The sequence below is a fragment of the Oncorhynchus keta genome, chromosome 23 (genome assembly GCF_023373465.1).
Source record: "Oncorhynchus keta strain PuntledgeMale-10-30-2019 chromosome 23, Oket_V2, whole genome shotgun sequence".
In the NCBI taxonomy this organism is placed as follows: domain Eukaryota; kingdom Metazoa; phylum Chordata; class Actinopteri; order Salmoniformes; family Salmonidae; genus Oncorhynchus; species Oncorhynchus keta.
In genome coordinates, this window is record NC_068443.1 from 37,174,485 (window position 1) to 37,191,370 (window position 16,886).

Here is a 16,886-nt window from a genome sequence, read left to right on the forward strand (position 1 = left end):
GGTTTAATGGCACAGGCAGGGAGCCCAGCCAACAGCGAGTTGCAGTAATCCAGACGGGAGATGACAAGTGCCTGGATTAGGACCTGCGCCGCTTCCTGTGTGAGGCAGGGTCGTACTCTGCGGATGTTGTAGAGCATGAACCTACAGGAACGGGCCACCGCCTTGATGTTAGTTGAGAACGACAGGGTGTTGTCCAGGATCACGCCAAGGTTCTTAGCGCTCTGGGAGGAGGACACAATGGAGTTGTCAACCGTGATGGCGAGATCATGGAACGGGCAGTCCTTCCCCGGGAGGAAGAGCAGCTCCGTCTTGCCGAGGTTCAGCTTGAGGTGGTGATCCGTCATCCACACTGATATGTCTGCCAGACATGCAGAGATGCGATTCGCCACCTGGTCATCAGAAGGGGGAAAGGAGAAGATTAATTGTGTGTCGTCTGCATAGCAATGATAGGAGAGACCATGTGAGGTTATGACAGAGCCAAGTGACTTGGTGTATAGCGAGAATAGGAGAGGGCCTAGAACAGAGCCCTGGGGGACACCAGTGGTGAGAGCGCGTGGTGAGGAGACAGATTCTCGCCACGCCACCTGGTAGGAGCGACCTGTCAGGTAGGACGCAATCCAAGCGTGGGCCGCGCCGGAGATGCCCAACTCGGAGAGGGTGGAGAGGAGGATCTGATGGTTCACAGTATCGAAGGCAGCCGATAGGTCTAGAAGGATGAGAGCAGAGGAGAGAGAGTTAGCTTTAGCGGTGCGGAGCGCCTCTGTGATACAGAGAAGAGCAGTCTCAGTTGAATGACTAGTCTTGAAACCTGACTGATTTGGATCAAGAAGGTCATTCTGAGAGAGATAGCGGGAGAGCTGGCCAAGGACGGCACGTTCAAGAGTTTTGGAGAGAAAAGAAAGAAGGGATACTGGTCTGTAGTTGTTGACATCGGAGGGATCGAGTGTAGGTTTTTTCAGAAGGGGTGCAACTCTCGCTCTCTTGAAGACGGAAGGGACGTAGCCAGCGGTCAGGGATGAGTTGATGAGCGAGGTGAGGTAAGGGAGAAGGTCTCCGGAAATGGTCTGGAGAAGAGAGGAGGGGATAGGGTCGAGCGGGCAGGTTGTTGGGCGGCCGGCCGTCACAAGATGCGAGATTTCATCTGGAGAGAGAGGGGAGAAAGAGGTCAGAGCACAGGGTAGGGCAGTGTGAGCAGAACCAGCGGTGTCGTTTGACTTAGCAAACGAGGATCGGATGTCGTCGACCTTCTTTTCAAAATGGTTGACGAAGTCATACTTCAAAGTGCAAAGTGTAGCAAATCAGGTGAAATCAGAAATGAGCTTGGTTTCTATCCAATTAGTAACAGATTTCCATGCAAATATTCAAAAATCGACATAAAGAAAACACTTGCATTTTCCCACCAGTGGTGCGTTTCCACCAAACAGACTTGTTGCAGATATAAAGCAGTGTGTGATGATGTAGTGCACATAAAACGGTACTTTTCGCTTTAGTTTTCACGTAACGAATAAAAATCTAAAGTTCAATGTATTTCCATCACATTTTCAACTCTACTGATGATTTGGTCACAAACACTGTTGCGTTAATGGTAAATGTGCCCACTCTGGTCTTGGCATGTGTGCTCTAGCCAACAGCTTGCAGATACAAGATTAGCTAAGATTAGCCTATTAAGATTAGCTAAGATTAGCCTATTAAGATTAGCTAAGATTAGCCTATTAAGATTAGCTAAGATTAGCCTATTAAGATTAGCCTGATAAGATTAGCCTATTAAGACTAGCCTGATAAGATTAGCCTGATAAGATTAGCCTGATAAGATTGGATTGATAAGATTAGCCTGATAAGATTGGCCTGATAAGATTAGCCTATTAAGACTACCATAGCCTGATAACACTAGCCTGATAAGATTGGCCTGATAAGATTGGCTTGATAAGATTGGCCTATTAAGACTACCATAGCCTGATAAGACTAGCCTGATAAGATTGGCCTGATAAGATTGGCTTGATAAGATTGGCCTGATAAGATTAGCCTGTTATGGATAAGAGCAAGATCATTTTTATTTGTCAAACTTCAGCCAAGCATCGATGATCACGTCGCCAGAATAAAACCCTTGATATTTATTGGAAAGCAGCATCAAGCTCATAACTGTGTACTTTCACCACCCTGTGAAGTTCAACATAACTTATTTCATCTGCAGCCTAACAAACTGCATGCGTTCCTGAATCGTAGTGGGAGGACCACACAACATATCGCGTGACTCCAAGTTTAGAATATGATGGTTAAACCATGCCGAACGAACAAATTGTCTTTTGACTATTATGTAATTGTACTGACATTTTCTGTTTCCATCAGCCCGGTCATTACTTTTTTCAATGGTCAAGTTAATTCATCCACATCAAATGGTTGATGGAAGCCTGGTTACAGACATGGTGGCGTAGCTGGATGATCAGATTTTTAAAATTGTATTTTATTTCACCTTTATTTAACCAGATAGGCTAGTTGAGAACAAGTTCTCATTTGCAACTGTGACCTGGCCAAGATAAAGCAAAGCAGTTGGACACATAAAACAACAGAGTTACACATGGAGTAAAACAAACATACAATCAATAATACAGTAGAAAAAAATCTATAAACCGCATGTGCAAATGAGGTAGGATAAAGAGAGGTAATAAGGCAATAAATAGGCCATGGTGGCGAAGTAATTACAATATAGCAATTAAACACTGGAATGGTCGGGTGTGCAGAAGATGAATGTGCAAGTAGAGCTACTGGGGTGCAAAGGAATGCTGTGAACCAAGCGGTTGTGGGGACATGTTGAATAATAATGACTGTATACATGCACAATGTAATAATGAATGTCAAATATGTAAGTTGAAAGCACAGTGTGGGTGCCCCTAACCTTGCCAACAGACAAATAGCGTTCAATGGATCAGTGGTTCACTAATCAGGGCCTTGATGGGCTCGGCATCAGTAACAAGGGGTGCTGTGTAATGAAACATTTTTATTTAAGACATTTCGTTGGGACCATCAGGCGAAAAACGTCTTAAGGGACGTCCCCGGAAATAGCCAGGAACTAGACAAAAACCTCCAGGGGATCATCACAGAATGTCCTATGTTTTTTAAATGTTCTTGGACACAGGAATGTCATTGCAGCGTTCCAATGAATCGTGTCTAGAACACACACACAATATATATATATATATATATATATATATATAGATAGTACCAGTCAAAAGGTTGGACACACACACTCATTCAAGGGATTTCCTTTATTTTTACTGTTTTCTACATTGTAGAATAATAGTGAAGACATCAAAACTATGAAATAACACAATAAAAGAGTAACCAAAAAAGTGTTAAACAAATCAAAATATATTTGGATTCTTCAAAGTAGCCTTGATGGCAGCTTTGCCCACTCTTGGCATTCTCTCAACAAGCTTCACCTAGAATGCTTTTTCAACAGTCTTGTAGGAGTTCCCACATATGCTGAGCACTTTTTTGCTGCTTTTCCTACCCTCTGCGGTCCAACTCATCCTGAACAATCTCAATTGGGTTGAGGTCGGGTGATTGTGGAGGCCAGGTCATCTGATGCAGCACTCCATCACTCTCCTTCTTGGTCAAATAGCCCTTACACAGCCTGGAGGCTCGTGTTGTTTGGCCCAAGCAAGTCTCTTCTTCTTATTGGTGTGCTTTAGTAGTGGTTTCTTTGCAGCAATTCGACCACGAAGGCCTGATTCACGCATGTTCCTCTGAACAGTCGATGTTGAGATGTGTCTGTTACTTGAACTCTGTGAAGCATTTATTTAGGCTGCAATTTCTGAGGCTTGTAACTCTAATGAACATCCTCTGCAGCAGAGGTAACTCTGGGTCTTCCTTTCCTGTGGCTGTCCTCCTGAGAGCCAGCTTCATCATAGCGCTTGATGGTTTTTGCGACTGCACTTGAAGAAACTTTCTAAGTTCTTGACATTTTCCGAATTGACTGACCTTCATGTCTTAAAGTAATGATGGACTGTGATTTCTCTTTGCTTATTTGAGCTGGTCTTGCCATAATATGGACTTTGTATTTTACCAAATAGGGCTATATTATGTATACCACCCCTACCTTGTCACAACACAAACGATTGGATCAAATACATTAAGAATGAAAAAAAGTCTACAAATGAACTTTTAACAAGGCACACCTGTTAATTGAAATGCAATCCAGGTGACTACCTCATGAAGCTGGTTGAGAGAATGCCAAGAGTTTGCAAAGCTGTCATCAAGGAAAAGGGTGGTTACTACATAGTTACTACATGATTCCACATGTGTTATTTTATAGTTTTGAAAACCCTTGAATGAGTAGGTGTGTCCAAACTTTTGACTGGAAATGTATTTAAACTCAGCAAAAAAAGAATTGTCCTCTCACAAATGCGTTTATTTTCAGCAAACTTAGCATGTAAATATTTGTATGAACATAAGATTCAACAACTGAGACATGAATGGCCCAAGCCCTCACCCTCCGATCCAACAATTTAAACGTGTTAACCCTCGCAAGGCTGCAGGCCCAGACGGCATCCCCAGCCGCGCCCTCAGAGCATGCGCAGACCAGCTGGCCGGTGTGTTTACGGACATATTCAATCAATCCCTATACCAGTCTGCTGTTCCCACATGCTTCAAGAGGGCCACCATTGTTCCTGTTCCCAAGAAAGCTAAGGTAACTGAGCTAAACGACTACCGCCCCGTAGCACTCACTTCCGTCATCATGAAGTGCTTTGAGAGACTAGTCAAGGACCATATCACCTCCACCCTACCTGACACCCTAGACCCACTCCAATTTGCTTACCGCCCAAATAGGTTCACAGACGATGCAATCTCAACCACACTGCACACTGCCCTAACCCACCTGGACAAGAGGAATACCTATGTGAGAATGCTGTTCATCGACTACAGCTCGGCATTCAACACCATAGTACCCTCCAAGCTCGTCATCAAGCTCGAGACCCTGGGTCTCGACCCCGCCCTGTGCAACTGGGTACTGGACTTCCTGACGGGCCGCCCCCCAGGTGGTGAGGGTAGGCAACAACATCTCCTCCCCGCTGATCCTCAACACGGGGGCCCCACAAGGGTGCGTTCTCAGCCCTCTCCTGTACTCCCTGTTCACCCATGACTGCGTGGCCACGCACGCCTCCAACTCAATCATCAAGTTTGCGGACGACACAACAGTGGTAGGCTTGATTACCAACAACGACGAGACGGCCTACAGGGAGGAGGTGAGGGCCCTCGGAGTGTGGTGTCAGGAAAATAACCTCACACTCAACGTCAACAAAACTAAGGAGATGATTGTGGACTTCAGGAAACAGCAGAGGGAACACCCCCCTATCCACATCGATGGAACAGTAGTGGAGAGGGTAGCTAGTTTTAAGTTCCTCGGCATACACATCACAGACAAACTGAATTGGTCCACTCACACTGACAGCGTCGTGAAGAAGGCGCAGCAGCGCCTATTCAACCTCAGGAGGCTGAAGAAATTCGGCTTGTCACCAAAAGCACTCACAAACTTCTACAGATGCACAATCGAGAGCATCCTGGCGGGCTGTATCACCGCCTGGTACGGCAACTGCTCCGCCCTCAACCGTAAGGCTCTCCAGAGGGTAGTGAGGACTGCACAACGCATCACCGGGGGCAAACTACCTGCCCTCCAGGACACCTACACCACCCGTTGTTACAGGAAGGCCATAAAGATCATCAAGGACATCAACCACCCGAACCACTGCCTGTTCACCCCGCTATCATCCAGAAGGTGAGGTCAGTACAGGTGCATCAAAGCTGGGACCGAGAGACTGAAAAACAGCTTCTATCTCAAGGCCATCAGACTGTTAAACAGCCACCACTAACAGTGAGTGGCTGCTGCCAACACACTGTCATTGACACTGACCCAACTCCAGCCATTTTAATAATGGGAATTGATGGGAATTATGTAAATATATCACTAGCCACTTTAAACAATGCTACCTTATATAATGTTACTTACCCTACATTATTCATCTCATATGCATATGTATATACTGTACTCTACATCATCGACTGCATCCTTATGTAACACATGTATCACCAGCCACTTTAACTATGCCACTTTGTTTACTTTGTCTACACACTCATCTCATATGTATATACTGTACTCGATACCATCTACTGTATGCTGCTCTGTACCATCACTCATTCATATATCCTTATGTACATACATTTACATTTACATTTAAGTCATTTAGCAGACGCTCTTATCCAGAGCGACTTACAAATTGGTGCATACACCTTATGACAACCAGTGGAACAGCCACTTGCATCTAAATCTTGTTGGGGGAGAAGGGGGGGTGAGAAGGATTACTTACCCTTACTTACCCTATCCTAGGTATTCCTTGAAGAGGTGGGGTTTCAGGTGTCTCCGGAAGGTGGTGATTGACTCCGCTGTCCTGGCGTCGTGAGGGAGTTTGTTCCACCATTGGGGGCCAGAGCAGCGAACAGTTTTGACTGGGCTGAGCGGGAACTGTACTTCCTCAGTGGTAGGGAGGCGAGCAGGCCAGAGGTGGATGAACGCAGTGCCCTTGTTTGGGTGTAGGGCCTGATCAGAGCCTGGAGGTACTGAGGTGCCGTTCCCCTCACAGCTCCGTAGGCGAGCACCATGGTCTTGTAGCGGATGCGAGCTTCAACTGGAAGCCAGTGGAGAGAGCGGAGGAGCGGGGTGACGTGAGAGAACTTGGGAAGGTTGAACACCAGACGGGCTGCGGCGTTCTGGATGAGTTGTAGGGGTTTAATGGCACAGGCAGGAGCCCAGCCAACAGCGAGTTGCAGTAATCAAGACGGGGAGATGACAAGTGCCTGGATTAGGACCTGGACCTACATGTTCCTTATCCCCTTACACTGTGTATAAGACAGTAGTTTTGGAATTGTTAGTTAGATTACTTGTTGGTTATCACTGCATTGTCGGAACTAGAAGCACAAGCATTTCGCTACACTCGCATTTAACATCTGCTAACCATGTGTATGTGACAAATAAAATTTGATTTGATTGATTTGAACAGGTCCCAGACATGCTCAATGGGATTGAGATCCGGGTTCTTCGCTGGCCATGACAGAACATGGACATTCCTGTCTTACAGGAAATCACACACAGAACGAGCAGTATGGCTGGTGGCATTGTCATGCTGCAGGGCCATGTTAGGATGAGCTTGCGGGAAGGGTACCACATGAGGGAGGAAGATGTCTTCCCTGTAACGCACAGCGTGGAGATTGCCTGCAATGACAACAAGCTCAGTCCGATGATGCTGTGACACACCGCCCCAGACCATGACGGACCCTCCACCTCCAAATCGATCCCGCTCCAGAGTACATGCCTCGGTGTAACTCTCATTCCATCGACAATAAACACGAATCCGACTATCACCCCTGGTGATACAAAACTGCGACTTGTCAGTGAAGAGCACTTTTTCCCAGTCCTGTCTGGTCCAGCGACGGTGGGTTTGTGCCCACCCGTTGTTGCTGGTGATGTCTGATGAGGACCTGCCTTACAACAGGCCTACAAGCCCTCAGTCCAGCCTCTCTCAGCCTATTGCGGACAGTCTGAGCACTGATGGAGGGATGGTGTGTTCCGGGTGTAACTCGGGCAGTTGTTGTTGCCATCCTGTACCTGTCCGGTGTGATGTTCGGATGTACCGATCCTGTCCAGGTGTTGTTACACGTGGTCTGCCACTGCGAGGACCATCAGCTGTCCATCCTGTCTCCCTATAGCGTTGTCTTAGGCATGCCACAGTATGGACATTGCAATTTATTGCCCTGGCCACATCTGCAGTCCTCATGCCTCCTTGCAGCATGCCTAAAGGCACGTTCACGCAGATCTGTGAAGTTTTTATTTATTTTGACAAATTATCTTTGAAAGACAGGGTCCTGAAAATGGGACGTTTCTTTTTTTGCTGAGTTTATTAGCCGTCAGAGTTAATCAGTTAATTCAAGTTAACGTTTTGTCATTTTAGGGCACAATTAATTTTTTCCACCAATAATCATTTTTTTTGAAAACATTCAAAATACATATACAGCAAAAAACAACAATGTCAAAACAGGTTTACATTAAGGTTAAAGATAGTGTGCTTTAGTAATTTGCCAGATTTTGCTTACCATTATTTTAGACAAAATCAAGACATCAATATTCTTATGCTTTTTGTATAAAAACTATTAAATTACAGCTCAATTTGAGCAAATTCGGAATTTGAGCAAATCCTCCGATTTACTTGTTTAAATGTTCTAATCATTTGAGAGTCCTACTTATACTGAACAAAAATATAAATGCAACATGTAAAGTGTTAGTCCCATGATTCATGACCTGAAATGAAAGATCCCAGAAAGTTCCATACAAACAAAAAACTTAAATTATCGCAAAAAAAAAAAATGGCATCCCTGTTTATGAGTATTTCTCCTTTGCCAAGATAATCCATCCATCTAACAGGTTTGGCATATCAAGAAACTAATTAAACAGGTGCATCTTGTGCTGGGTAAAATAAAAGGCTTCTAAAATGTGAAGTTTTGTCACACAACACAATGCCACAGATGTCTCAAGTTTTGAGGGAGCGTGCAATTGGCATGCTGACTGCATGAATGTCCACCAGAGCAGTTGCCAGAGAAATTAACGTTCCTTTCTTTAGCATAAGCCGCCTTCAACATTGTTTTAAAATAATCTGGCAGTATATCAGATCATTTGTAACCACTCAAGCCCAGGACCTCCACATCCGGCTTCTTCACCTGTGGGATTGTCTGAGACCAGCCACCCGGACAGCTGATGAAACAGGAGTAACCTCAGAAAACTGGACCCATGAATGTTCTTCCAACGTTGCCATGAAACATGTCTTGAACAATAATATATTATATTCTGAGAACATAGCAACCATGTTCTGTGTATGCTTGGAGTGATGTTGATGGAATATACTCCTAACCCTCAGAAAACTGGACACAAATGTTTTTGCAGCATCTCATGAGATGCATTAATACTGTATATTATGAGAACATGGTAGCCATGTTCTGTTGACATCAAGGGAATGCTCTCCTACCTCTAAAACATGCTAAATAGATTCTCAGGAGGTTTTGGCTAACATTTTTTCAAACATCACAGGAACATTACGGGTAACATTACAAAAACGTTCTCTCTCCCTACAATTGTTAGCTGGGTTAAAAAGATATCAATATCAGCAGCAAGAACAGTTTGAGGAGTGACTATTATCCTGTAAATGTTCATCAAACTCTGAGCAACTCAACCTCGCAAAGATAAAGACACAAGATTTTCTGTTTGATTTATTTTCTTGTCATAGCACATTGGTACTGGCCCTTCTTAGACGTGAACGGTGAAGGTTGGAAATCAAACACACATGAGACCTACCTGTGAGAACTGGAGAAAAGTCGTCCGATAGCAAGAGAATAAAGAACACAGCAATATCAATTAAACATATTGTATATCAGGGCATCTCATACTGTATATCAGGGGTTCCCATGAAGGTACCCATGGGGGTCCGCAGCCAGATCTCAAAAGATACAAATAATATGTCGTCTTCAAAAAGTATTCATACTCTTTGACCTATTCAGCATTTTCTTGTGTTACACCCTGAATTCAAAATGGAATCATGTAGTAACCAAAAAAGTGTTAAACAAATCAAAATAAATATTTTAGATTATTCAAAGTAGCCACCCTTTGCCTTGATGACAGATTTGCACACTCTTAGCATTCTCTCAACTAGGTTCATGAGGTAGTCAGCTGGAATGCATTTCAATTAACAGGTGTACCTTGTAAAAAGTTAATTTGTGGAATTTCTTTCCTTCTTAATGTGTTTGAGCAAATGTGTTGTGAGAAGGTAGGGATGGTATACAGAAGATAGCCCTATTTGGTAAAAGACCAAGTCCATATTATGGCAAGAACAGCTCAAACTGCCGTGTATTTTTGAGACGCAGAGTATGTGAACAGATGACCTCCGCATGTGTTGTTTCAACCATGAAGCATGGAGGAGGTGTGATGGTGCTTTGCTGGTGACACTGTCTGTGATTTATTTAGAATTCAAGGCACACTTAACCAGCATGGCTACCACAGCATTCTGCAGCGATACGCTTTTCCATCTGGTTTGCACTTAGTGGGACTATCATTTGGTTTTAACAAGACAATGACCCAACACACGTACAGGCTGTATAAGGGCTATTTGACCAAGAAGGAGAGTGATGGAGTGCTGCATCAGATGACCTGGCTTCCACAATCACCCGACCTCAACTCAATTGAGATGGTTTAGGATGAGTTGGACCACAGAGCGAAGAAAAAGCAGCCAACAAGTGCTCAGCATATGTGGGAACTCCTTCAAGACTGTTGGAAAAGTATTCCTCATGATTCTGGTTGAGAGAATGCCAAGTGTGCAAAGCTGTCATTAAGGCAAAGGGTGGCTACTTTGAAGAATATAAAATATATTTTGATTCGTTTTAAAATATATTTTGATCACTTTTTTGGGTTACTACATGATTCAATGTGTGTTATTTCATGGTGTTCATGTCTTTACTATTATTTTACAATGTAGAAAATAGTAAAAATAAAGAAAAACCCTGGAATGAGTAGGCGTGTCCAAACCTTTGACTGGTACTGTATATATATATATATATATATATATATATATATTTTTTTTTAATGAATATTGCTAACAAATTAAATTAATTTTGGCCAATGGATCCGTGGAATACGTTTAGAGTGTGTAAATACAAAACAACTTAATATTATTAATCACAGTACTCCACACCAATTCACCAATTATACATTTCTCAATACTCCCCCAGAATTTTACATTTTTAGATAAATACACTGTAATTTAAAGCTGGAATCATTCATGGTAAAACTGACACAGCCGTTTTTCGATATTACAACAACAAAGAAGTTACTTCCCTTGGACATCCTTGCACGTGCGATAGAAGAGCACAATATGTAGTGCAATTCTTTTTTACCATGCTTCACCACGCTCCTCAGCTCTGCAACAAAAACAATAACGGTGGCGAGGCAGCCGGTGGAGCAGCCAGTGGCGCCGTTTCCCCCTACTGCGGATTCCATCTTTAAACTTTAAAACTGTAACGTTCTCTCTGACACATGGAAACATTTGTAGAATTGCATGATATTCGCTTTTAAAGCTGCAAAAGGTTCTCTCCGATGCCTTTATTAAAATGTTCCTTCCCGAGACTTGGTTCGTCCGGCCATGCACTGCTGAAGTCATAGTAAAACTCATTGCATGTCATTTTATATCTCACTCAAGTTGTTCTGATTCCGAAAGGGTCCCCTGATGAATTTGCTACCACAAAAGGGGTCCCAGGCCCTGCTGTATGTTACACATTTTGTTAACATGTGACCACCATAATCAAAATAGCCTATTGATCAATGCAATTAAATCATTTCAGAGGCTTCTGCAGTGAGCAGACATAACCAGCCAGACAGAGCACTGGGCTGCATTGGGATAATTTTACCATCGCCCTAGATTTCCTCTAACTTTCCTCAGAGACGAATGACCCAGCTCTTCCTTTTTTACGCCTTCCTTCCCATCCCGTTTCTCTTTCGCAGCCGGCGGGAGATAGCAATACCTCGATGTGTACCGCAGGAGTTCGGCAGACATTCAAAAGTTCCTCCTCAGAAGCTTTTCTCTTAAAAGCATTCTGTCTGAGCTCACCTGTGGGGCAGCAATGCTGAGGGCTGTGTTGGCCAACTCCATCTTATCCTGGGACTTTTCGCGTGCAAGACGGGCAGCCTCTTTGACCTCCTTAAACCGCTCAGAAAACTGAGGACGGACAAGAGCGAAATGCATTTAGTTTGACATTGCAGTAAGCCTTGGATAATGTATCTAAAAATGATGATCGCACAAGATAAATGAGTTGTCCATAATTCAACAAATGAATTATTTTGGGACGCCAGACCCTTGTGTAGAGTGAAGTTAGAAGATCTTCACCTGATGCAGCTGCTGCTCTGTAGCGAAGCCCAGGCCGTAGACCGTGTTGGCCCTGCTGTCCGCCCATTGGCCAAACTTCTGCGAGGTCCTGGTGAACGTCATGCTGGGTGTAATGGTGCAGTTGATAATGGCCTGGGGATAGAGGGAGGAGGACATCATTGCTTACTGCAGTAGTAGGTCCTCACCTCACTTGATGAACATCAAAAGCTATCATGCACAACAGATTATTGTTCACGTTGGTGCCAACGTGAGGACTCGTTCTCTCGGACTTTGAACAAAGAGAAGTGAAACATCTGCGATCATAACGGAAGCATCCGTTTGCCTTTTCATAATATCCAAATGGATTGTTTCAAATCCATTGTACAAACAGATGGTTATACACATCTTCTCTGTCAACAGTTATCTCCTTTGGAAATGTCTTTTGAGCTTATTCTGATAGCATGACATGCCCATCTTTTAGATTGGACTGTGGGTGCATGGCAATCAACGGCTTGCATTATTTTCAGGACGTAACAAATAAATGGCATTTATTTGACTGGCCGACCAGATTAACAAACATTGCATCAGGCAGTGCGGAGAAGTGGCTACAGCCCCTCCATTTGGTTTCACGTCACATGAGAAAACACATTAAGCAGACCCATTTATAAACTTCTGCATCAGCTGCAGAATTACTATAATATGACTGACTTAAAACTCCACACTCAGAGGTCAAGGGAAGCTTAAAGAAGAGGAGCTTTTTAAACAAACGATTACAAGAGTCAGGGGCAACATGTTTCACATGACGTGGTACAAAAGATTACCACGTTGCCAGACAACAGATGGGTGGAATTAAGTTGCTGACCACAGGGTCTGCTGGGAGTGGGGAATGTGGGTCAGACCAGAGGTGTTAAGAAGAGATCAGATAAATTACAGGGCGGCATTGGGGAATATTAATTCAAAACGTGTGAGGAATCTGTGCCTTGATCTTATGAGCACTGTTTGGTGACATTGAGTTTCTGTTCACATTCCAGTTCTTACTGACTGAACAATTGCTCAATTGTTTTTAAATGAATAAAAGCCCACAACCACTGATTTTATGTTTAGCCTCGTGAACAACCAAGGTCTTTGGAGATGGAAGGATAAATGAGAGTACGGGAAAAAGTAAGAGTGAACACAATCTTAAACATGCCAATACTGATCTGCTACACATACCAGACCCATCTTTAGCTACTCTCTTTGTCAAACTGTAAATTGCTTTTTTTTGTTGGCTAGAAGCAAATTGATTGTGAACTGAAAGCACCTCTGGAGACCATATTTTCAACCGTCCCGCAATGTCCTAAGAACATCTCTCGAAAAGGATGTTTCCCTAAATCAGAGCTTTCGACAAGACCACACGTTCACATACTCTTAACTGTTGTCTGCATTCATGTTCCAGAGAGTCACTGTACAGGACAGCACAGCTGCCTGGCTCACCTTGGTACCGCCCACGCTGATGATGCGGTACACATTCCTGTTGCCGTCGTAGAAGAAGGAGACGGTGACGGCATGCTTACTGGCAGGGATCCAGTTCCTCTTGGTGTTCGGGTCGATCTGGAACACATGGGCCCTGGCGCTGAAGATCGGTTGCTCCCTGGGGCAAGGAGGGGACATGGAGCTAAGCATGTGAAGACAATAATAATAATAATATATGCCATTTAGCAGACGCTTTTATCCAAAGCGACTTACAGTCATGTGTGCATACATTCTACGTATGGGTGGTCCCGGGAATCGAACCCACTACCCTGGCGTTACAAGCGCCATGCTCTACCAACTGAGCTACAGAAGGCCCATACAAATTGTGGCCAATAATTTTATACTCCTTAACATGGCCCAGCAAATTAGAGTATGTGAAGACTAATGCAAAGACAACTTGACCAAGGCTCACATTTTTCTAAATAATTATTTTCTTCTCAGTTTAAATTTTTGAATGAACACAGTTCACTAAACAATTGACAACTCATATTCTAATCAAGACCTACTGTTCATTTTCTGATGAATAAGACGTCTGCAATTTCTTTGTGCTTTCGCAGAGGAAAAACAACCTCCTATTCCTCCCATAATGGAGCATAGCTCCCAAACCTGACTGGCTGCCATAATGCTACAGATGTTGGCGTCACCTTTGGCAGCTCTTTATGTCCTATTCTAATTTGCCAGTGGGTTGTGGTTGGCACAAGACCGTCGACTAAAAATCTCAGAACCTTTGCACAAGTCCCCTCCCAACCGCTGCTCCTGCCAGTGTGACCATGCTAGGTATCCTAGAAACGAGGTAAATATTTCAAAGCAACAATGCCACTGGCGTTCGAGTTTAGTTTGGCAACTGTGGCACGGAAAATGGAAACTCAACCAAATCTGAATGACAGCAGTGGAAAGATCGTACACAGAGAGGGAGTTACTGTGCAATGCAATTAGACAAAGTGGAGAGGCCGTGCCTCATCTATAGCCAGGGAAGACAACCAATCTCTGCAAGAGTAGCCTAAGTATCTTTTCTTTTTCAATAAGTTGTTGTTGTTGGTATAGTCTGGCTTGGGCAATTGTAGTTAAGTGTTGTCTCTCTACCAAGTAGCCTGCTAAAACATTGCTGTTTGAACTGCTGAATGCTCAGTACTTGTGGCTGTGAAGGGTTGAAACATTGACTTGAACTGGTTTCAGGTCAATTTAAGTAGTAGCTTTTGTGATAATTGGTTGGTGTGTCTTTTGGAGGGGGTATCTTTCTTCATCTTTGCTAGGTAATCATCAATCAGTGCTGAGCGGCGTGTTGTCCTTCAGTCCCCACACTTTTTGACCTTAACGGAGACATAGATTACCTCAGAGAGTACTGCTACTTCGTCATCTGACTATGTGTTCTCTCATAGTCCAAGAGCATCTGGTTGTGGCGGTGGTGGCAAAGGGATACTCATTTCTCTTCAGTGGAGATTTTTTATTTCCCCCCCTCTCTCACCTGTCCATCTCCTCATTTGAATTCCATGCTGCCACTGTCACTTGTCCACTCAAGCTGTTGTTATCTATCGCCGACAGGAGGGATACACTACAAAGCAGGATCAATAAATTAATTAGCTAGCGAACTTCCACAAAATATTTAAAACTAGATCTTTTGAGAAAGCTTGAAATGGGCATGGTCCAATTGACTCAACACCAAAAACACATACGTTTAGATTTCTTAATGAACCAGAAAATCAATAGTTATTTTGGGTTGTTTATCAAAGTTATCTGGTTAACTCATTGAATCTTCTTTGTCGAACACCCCTCTGGTGCCCTTGGAAAGTTCCTCAATGTGTTTGACACCTTGATGAACTAAATTCCTGACGATGGCTCACCACTCATTGTACTGGGCGACTTCAACCTCCCGACGCCTGACCTCAATTTCTTTCCACCTCTTTCTTTCCACAACTTTACTCTTTAGACCTCACCTTTTCCCAGTCCCCTCCCACTCACAAGGCAGGCAATGCGCCTCATTTAATAGAGGCTGCTCATACTAATCTCCTTGCAAACCCCCTCACCCCATCCTCCAACCCTACCTACTTAGTCCACCTAGCCCACTCAGCCTTCCCAGATGGGCATGCGCCATCACATTCTTCGCCCTCTCTCTCCCACCACTCTCTCCTCTTCTATCATATCATACCTTCTGCTAAATCATTTTCTTTCCTGTTTCCTGTCCCTTTGAGCATACTCTCCTCTCCTTCAGAATCCTATGACTCTCACTATCCCCTTTCCTCCAGGCCGGCTCGGCCCTCCCCTCCTGCTGCGTGGCGGAGTGACTCACTGCGAGCTCACAGAACAGGGCTATGGGCAGCTAAGCAAAAATGGAGGAAAACTCATTTCTGGAGGACCTATCATCCTTCTACTCTACCTTCTCTTCCTCTGCATGCGCTGCTAAAGCTGCTTTCTATCACTATACATTTCAAGTTCCTGCCTCCAATCCTTTTCCACCTTCTTCTCATCCTTAATCCTCCACCAGCTCCCCTTTCCTCTCTGCGAACGACTTTGTCAACCACTTTGAAAGAAAGGTTGATGACAGCCACTCAGCCAACTGAGTCCACTGGTCCCAATTACACAGAACTACCCTATGCCTTGATCTCTTTCTACCCTCTCTCCAGATGAAATCCTTATATCCGTGATGTCCAGCTACCCAACAACCTTCCCACTCGACCCCATCCCCTCCTCCAGACGATCTCTGGAGACCTCCCATTCTTCACTTCCTTCCTCCCTGACCATTGGCTCAAGACGGCCAGAGACGCTTCCCTCCTCAAGAAACCAACACTCGACCCCTCTGACTACAGACCAGTATCCCTTCTTTCTATGCTTTCCAAAACACTTGAGCATGCTGTCTATGACCAACTTTCATGTTATCTCTCTCAGAACGACATTCTTGACCCTAACCAGTCAAGTTTTAAGACGGCTCACTAAACTGAGACCACTCTCCTCTGTGTTACGGAGGCTCTCTTCTCTGCAAAAGCTGACTCTCTTTTCTCTATTCTCATCCTCCTAGATCTACCCGCTGACATCAACACTGAACCATCACATCCTCTCCACCATCTCAAGGATAGACGTCTCAGACTATGGACACTCCTGGATTGCATCCTACCTGGCAGGTCGCTCCTACCAGGTGACGTGGAGAGGATCTGTGTCTGCACCACATGCTCTCACTATTGGTGTCCCCCAGGGCTCGTTTCTAGGACCTCTCCTCTTTTCTCTATACACCAAATCACTCGGCTTGGTGTACACCCCACTTTCCCATACCCACTTTGCCATACCCACGGTTAGCTGATCCTTCTCAAGTTATCCAATGTCACTCTGCTCCTAAGCACACTCTACTGGCTTCCATTTTAAGCTTGCATGCACTTCAAGACCCTGGTCCATAACTTCAGGCTATGCTCAAACCCTACACCCCAACCCGAG

General features: G+C 44.3%; 1 protein-coding gene across 1 annotated transcript in view; it reads right to left on the reverse strand.

Moving 5' to 3' along the window:
• LOC118402277 (homer protein homolog 3-like) overlaps nt 1–16,886 on the reverse strand; it is a 40,450-nt gene that overhangs the window by 17,170 nt on the left and 6,394 nt on the right. The window contains exons 3-5 of the mRNA XM_035800336.2: nt 13,425–13,581; nt 11,973–12,104; nt 11,697–11,804 (exon numbers count right to left, since the gene is read on the reverse strand). Coding sequence (XP_035656229.1) covers nt 11,697–11,804; nt 11,973–12,104; nt 13,425–13,581 — 397 coding nt within the window. The remainder of the gene's footprint in view (nt 1–11,696; nt 11,805–11,972; nt 12,105–13,424; nt 13,582–16,886) is intronic.